The sequence below is a fragment of the Musca vetustissima genome, unplaced genomic scaffold (assembly GCF_032173495.1).
Source record: "Musca vetustissima isolate MV318-11 ecotype Yass unplaced genomic scaffold, APGP_CSIRO_Mvet_v1 utg4001, whole genome shotgun sequence".
NCBI classification, from domain to species: Eukaryota; Metazoa; Arthropoda; class Insecta; order Diptera; family Muscidae; genus Musca; species Musca vetustissima.
In genome coordinates, this window is record NW_026875738.1 from 72,568 (window position 1) to 79,320 (window position 6,753).

The following is a 6,753-nucleotide window of genomic DNA, read 5'->3' on the forward strand; positions in this document are numbered from 1 at the left end:
CGAATTATATGGGTACCGGGTCACCAGGGAATCATAGGCAACGAGATAGCAAATCAACTAGCCAGGAGTGCCATTGCACTACCCACGATAGAGGTGTATACCGCCAAACCCTTTAGCGAAACACGCCAAGAAATGAGGGAATGGGCACATGAGACCCACAAAACCCAAAACCAAAATCTTTGGGATAAAGACAAAACTAAGCAAATCTTAACGCTAAACAAAAAACAAATAAGGGACTGAGGAAAAATCACCAGGCAAATCATGGATGAAGGAAGTAACGAGTGCAGAGCGTGTGGGGAAGACAGTGAAACGCTGGAACATTTCCTATGCCATTGCCCAGCTTTTACATGCCTTCGGAGACAATTCTTGGGAAACGACACTTTCCAAGGACTAAGCGATCTGAGGGGGTGTGAATGGAAAAGACTGCAGGAGTTCACAAAAAACACGGAATTCTTAGACTCATAGGGTATAAAACCCAAATGTATTTTCTTCATCTGTATACACTTCACTAATTCTTGATTTTTACTTTTCTCCTCACATCTAGAGCGAACAACAGGCCTCATATGGCTTAAGTGTATGTCCTTCTCATGTTGGACATGTGGTGGTATCATCCACCCCTCTTTTCAACCTAACCTAACCTAATTTGAAATTTAAATTCGTCTTTTACCGGATCCCATAAAACGCCTAAAGTTTTTATGGACTCGTCATCTTCAATTTTTAAGACCTCATTATTTCCTCTATCCGCTACGGCACCCAAGATTCTTTCGTCATTAGACAGCCATTTTCGTAGGTTGAAATTATACTTCTTTAATTGACTGGAAACCTTTTCCACAATTCTTCCGCATTCTTCTATTGAATCTGCACCTGTCATCAGGTCGTCCATATAAAAGTCTTCTCTTATTATTCTCTTTATTTGAGTATCAAGTTCGGGATCCTCTCCTATCTTAAATAGTGTCCTCACTGCTAAGAATGGTGCTGCCGTTGTTCCATATGTCACTGTCGTCAACTTATATTGCTGAATCGGCTGGCTCTCCGTTTCCCTCCATAAAATATATTGATACTCTTGATCAGCCGGATGCACCTTTATCTGACGATACATTTTTTCCACGTCTGCCGTTACCACATAGGGGTACATTCGCCATTGCAGCATGATGTCAAATATATCTCTTTGCAGCTTAGGGCCTGTATACATTATGTCATTTAGGCTTCTTCCATTTGTGGATTTCGCTGACGCATCGAATACCACCCGCAATTTCGTAGTCAAACTACCTTCTCGTATCACTGCATGATGAGGCAAGTAAAATCTTCCTTTAGATTCTGATGACACCTTTTCCATATGACCTAGGTCTTCGTACTCCTTCATAAATCCTCTGTAGGGGCCTCGCAGCTCAGGGTTGCGCCGTAGATTTCTTTCTGTAGATAGTAACCTTGCTGTTGCCAGACTTTTGGAATCGCCGAGTGATTTATCTTCTTTCAACGGCAATGACACCACTATTCGTCCATCATCTTCTACTGCTGTCGATTCGTCATACATCTGCATACACCAGTCATCTTCCACCGCCGGACTTGCTGGCGTTTCTACCTCCTCGATCTCCCAAAATCTTTCCAAATTAGTCACGGCTGAATGATATCTTCTGGACTTGTTTTTCAGCTGTACCTTGCCGGATAAAATCCAACCTAATTTAGTTTTCTGGGCAAAAGGTCCATTATCCTTTCTCTGGCCTTCTTCCATTAGCTCGGAATACAGATCGCCACCGATGATCAAGTCCACTCTGTCTGACTTGTTAAACAACGGATCTGCCAATGTATAATTGTTCCATTCTTCTACATTGGCCTCGAATGATTCCTCTGGTTGAGCACTCATCACTGATGGTAGCACGAATGCCTCTGTGCGAAAGATTTCGTTGCTTAGAAATCGAGGCTTCACTTCTATCTTAACTTTATGTCTGGATACTCCCACTGGCGTGCTGCCCAGTCCATGAATAATGGTATTATTTTTGATCCGTGGAAGTCCAAGAATCTGAGCAGCTTCCTCTGATATCGATGTTACCTGCGACCCTTGGTCGATAATCGCCCTCATCGTTACATCCTCTCCGGTCATCGAGCGTACCTTCACTTGCGCTGTAGCGAGTAGTACAGTCGAAGTACTTTCCTGCGTCATCATCGTTGCTTTCGTAGCGCTTGCTTCCTTCTTCATCCCAGTATTTTTGTACTTCTTTTGCTCATCAACGTGCAGTAATGTATGATGTCTTCCACTGCATGTTTGACACCGTCTGTTACTGAGACATCTGCTGTCCATCTTGTGATTAAGGCAACTACAGCAAACTCGCAGTTCATTGGCCTTAGCAATCCTTTCCGCTGATGTCATTGCTAAGAACGCTCGACAATCTACCATTTTGTGTCCTATTCGATTGCAAACATGGCAAGACTCTTGCGATTGGCTGAATCTTTTCTCGAATTTTATGGCTCTATTTGTATCGAAAGATTGACCTGCTGCTTCCAACGCCAAATATTGTTGCTCCAAGAACTGGAACACATCCTCTAACTTCTGGATCTCTCTTGGCTTCCTGATTTGTTGTTCGTACAACCTGGATCCATTCTTATCAAACTTTCTCAAGATCACTCTTGCCAAAAATGCTGTTGTGTTCTCCAAGGGTATCTTCATTGATCGAAGGCCCTGAACGCTGTTTTTAGTTGTATCTAGCATTTTCTTCACGCTGGCTGCCGATTCACTGTCCATAATTGGCTGGTCCAAAATGGAGTCAACCAATTTATTAAACAGTACTCTCCGATCCTCGTACCTTTCCTTTAGCAAATTCATTGCTTCCTCGTACGCGTTATCCTGCGTTCTCAGATGTTGTATAATACGGCTTGCCTCTCCTTTTACTGCTGTCTTTAGCCTATACATTCTCTCCACGTTAGTGTAGCATGGTTCATCGTGCACTAGGCTTTTAAAAAATTCATAAAATGACTCCCATTCGCTTATCTCCCCACTGAATGGAGGCACTTCAATCTCCTTTTTGTGTATTATGCTGTGGGGGTGATCCACCCTGTCTGTGTCTTTTGGTTGAAGTTGTAGGATGGTTTTCTTTATTTCTGATTGCTTCTGCAAAACCTGCAGCCATCGTGCAGTAACGACTGGATTTTTCCTCACTTCCCGTTCTGCGGTATCCACCAGGTCTCCAACATACCTAACTGCGGACCCCAGATCCTCTATTGTCTGTTGTGCATCATTCCCATCACTGCATCTATATTTTCTAGTAGAGCTCTTGTCTCTACTTGATTTTCGGTCGGTGCCGAGTTTAGGTTTGGCTCATCGCCTAGGGTGAGGGACTCCATAGCCTCCTCGCTCCTCTCTGCAGCCGCAATGTTCAGATTAGAAGCTTCCCCGACCTTTCTACTCGCCGTCACCGCCATTTTCCTCACCGCAGTCTCCCTTTGACTCGGCATCCTGAAGACTTGCAGTGTACTGCCTCGTACTTCCACTGCCTCTTCTTCTCTGCTGCGTAAATGATGCTCCCTGTTTTCGATCTCCACCGCTATTGGTTTAAGCTCTGCGTCAGCTTCCTCCAGACTAATGCTTTCTCCTCCGGACTGCATTTCTGATGCTTCTGCTTCCGCATTTCTATGCTTATGGATCAATGTTTTAATGTCTTCCACCAATTTTTGAGTTTCCTCAAAAATGTTTTTCTCAAAGTAATCTCCTCGTCTAACTGATTGCGCCATCAGAAACGCGTGGTTTTTCTCAAATGCACTATATTTATCGCGTACATTTATTTCTATTCCAGGCAATTTACAACTGCGAATAGGCTCGCTTAGCTGGTTTCTAATTTCTACAAATTTGTAGTAGATATCTCTTTGTTGCTCGATGGTATTTTCAATTTTTCCCATTTTTATATATTTATATATATATATATATATATATATGAGTTGTTCGGTTGGTTGTTTGTGCTACACTAATTTTCTTTATTTAATATTTTTTCTTAAGAACTACGAACACAAATAAATCTTAACCTAATATTCTAGTACATAAGAGAGAGAAACATAATATGAGATAAGATGTGTGCCCATGCGTATGTACCATGCCTGCCATAATCTTATGGGGAGGTCACACACTCACACCGAGTTATCTCCCACGTTGCATGCAACACGCTACACATGCTTATCAGTCTGTAGTTTAGATTCCCGTCCGTAATCTAACTCAAACATTCCCCCATGTGACAATTGTTATCTTTTAGTGACCTCCACGACGGAGGCCTCTTCTTTAAATGTGCATGTTATTTTTGTGGACTGTACATTCACAAAATTATGTTTTGTATTTTATCTCCTCTATGCAACTACAACTGTTCACTTATCCGTGAACAGATATATTACATCCGCCAGTTGGGGAAACGTGTGATCGACTTGGCACCAAGCGAAATTTCTTTAATGATAAAAAATTGGGTTCTAGGGAGGATTGTGATAATCGCCTACTAGAGTTTTTGCAAATAGAGTGCAGGACATTCCGAAGCATCTTAAATAAAGTCCTATAGTTCATATAAAAATAATGGATTTCTTTTTCCTCAACCTAATATATCGAAGTTGTTTTTGATTTTCTCTTTATATATTTCGAAACTTTTGGGCATACATTTAGATTTACTTTAATATGGAAATCTCAGTTTCATATTCCAATATTCTTAAATATTATTATATTTATTGGACTTTTTAGATCCTTGAACTTTTTAAAAGACGCTATAATAAAGTCGAAAATAGTTTCGACTAAGAGTTTCGACTAAGTGTCTCGAAACTTCATGAAGTTCGCAATTAGAAAATAAGTAAACGTTTAAGGCAATGCAAAATATTTTCTATACGACTTGACTGACAAAAAAATTACTAAAATAAATATTTTTTAATATTTATTTTAGTAAATTAAAAACAAAATATAAATGACTAAAGATGACAGTCTTTAGAAATAGATGACAGATAGAGTACATATACTTTATAGATGCCAGCCAGTCAAAGTAGATGATTGTCCTTTAAAAAAAGGAGAAACACACATATATTTTCTAACTTGACAAAACATGATTCTATATATAAATTCATGGTATAATAATAGAAGGTAACAGCAAGTGTTGTTGTACGACAAACGATACAACAACCACATGGAAATTGGTTTTTGTAAGTTATACTAGTGTCAACGTCATTTGACAGAAAAATATAAATAAACAAAAAACTTATATTTATTTTGAAAATGAAATATTTTCGAATCTTCAAAATAAAATTTGAAAAACATGAATGAAAATCTATCAAATTTATGTTTCTATCACTTCCACATCTTTCTTATAATTGAGCCATTGCCACTTATATGTGTAAAACATATGAAAATGCAGGGAATTGCGAGTTATTCCACGAAGAAAGATTTGCTTCCTCTTACCGTTCTCAATTAGTAACTATACACACTTTATATATGTATATATATATATATAGATATATATCCAGATTAAATGAAACCTTTAACAAATTAAATGAAACCTTTTCCAAATTAAATGAAACCTTTTCCAATTGAAATGAAACCTTTTACAAATAGAATGAAACCTTTTCCAATTGAAATGAAACCTTTTACAAATAGAATGAAACTTTTTCCAAATTAAATGAAACCTTTATTCTTATCTAAGGAAATATAATATTTGCAGTAATTTTAAACCAATATTTGAAAATTAAATCAAAGAATATTAACAAATATAGTTGTATGGCTATGTAATTAACATAAATATTCTTTAATTCGGTGTGATTTCATTTAATATCTTTACTACATAAAACTAAATAAATAGTAATACAAAATGGGGTATTTCTTGACATTTTAATAAATAAATATTTAAGAACAAGAATTGAATACCCGGTCCTAAATGTCTAATAAATTGGTCCTAATAAATTGTTGATGATAAGGTAACTGCTTATCTTAATGAAGGGGTTCCCGACTTGCAGCTTGTGGGATTTTCAAAACCATGTCCATAACGTAGTTAGAACAATCTTGCCGAGTAAGCTTTTGAATACTTCGCTCGATTACATCAACAATGTTATGTTCCATTGAAACGTCACACAGCTCAGCTCTTACACATAATTTTATTTTTGAAAATGCATTTTCAATTGGGTTTAGCATTGGAGAATAAAGCGGTAAGAATTTAAGGTTGCATCTTTTGGATTCGATCAAATTTTTTTATGTCATGTCGCTTGTGTATTTGAGAGTTATTTTCCAACTCTGGATTGATTTTCTCAAAAAAAAAATCTATAAATAATTTAAATCTGTCTGCATTGACACTGTAATTAGAAACGATTGTGTGATGTATAACTCCCGCGTTGTTTATTGCTGCAATTATAGTGACATTACGACCTCTGACCGTAGGCAACACAATGTGTGCTCTTGTTCCTTGTCTTGAACGGGCTTGGGTTCTTCGTATGTGAAGATTAAATCCACACTCATCAATGAATATTAATTGTTAATATTCTTTGATTTAATTTTCAAATATTGGTTTAAAATTACTGCAAATATTATATTTCCTTAGATAAGAATAAAGGTTTCATTTAATTTGGAAAAAGTTTCATTCTATTTGTAAAAGGTTTCATTTCAATTGGAAAAGGTTTCATTCTATTTGTAAAAGGTTTCATTTAAATTGGAAAAGGTTTCATTTAATTTAGAAAATGTTTCATTTAATTTGGAAAATGTTTCATTTAATTTGGAAAAGGTTTCATTTAATTTGGAAAAGGTTTCATTTA

General features: G+C 37.3%; 1 protein-coding gene across 1 annotated transcript; it reads right to left on the reverse strand.

Moving 5' to 3' along the window:
- Positions 1-207: 207 nt before the first annotated feature.
- LOC133338253 (uncharacterized) lies at positions 208-2,908 on the reverse strand. Its single transcript, XM_061546429.1, has 2 exons — positions 668-2,908; positions 208-213 (listed from the first exon to the last, which is right to left on the reverse strand). The coding sequence occupies exons 1-2, from the start codon at positions 2,906-2,908 to the stop codon at positions 208-210; spliced, it is 2,247 nt and encodes a 748-aa protein (XP_061402413.1).
- Positions 2,909-6,753: the final 3,845 nt, after the last annotated feature.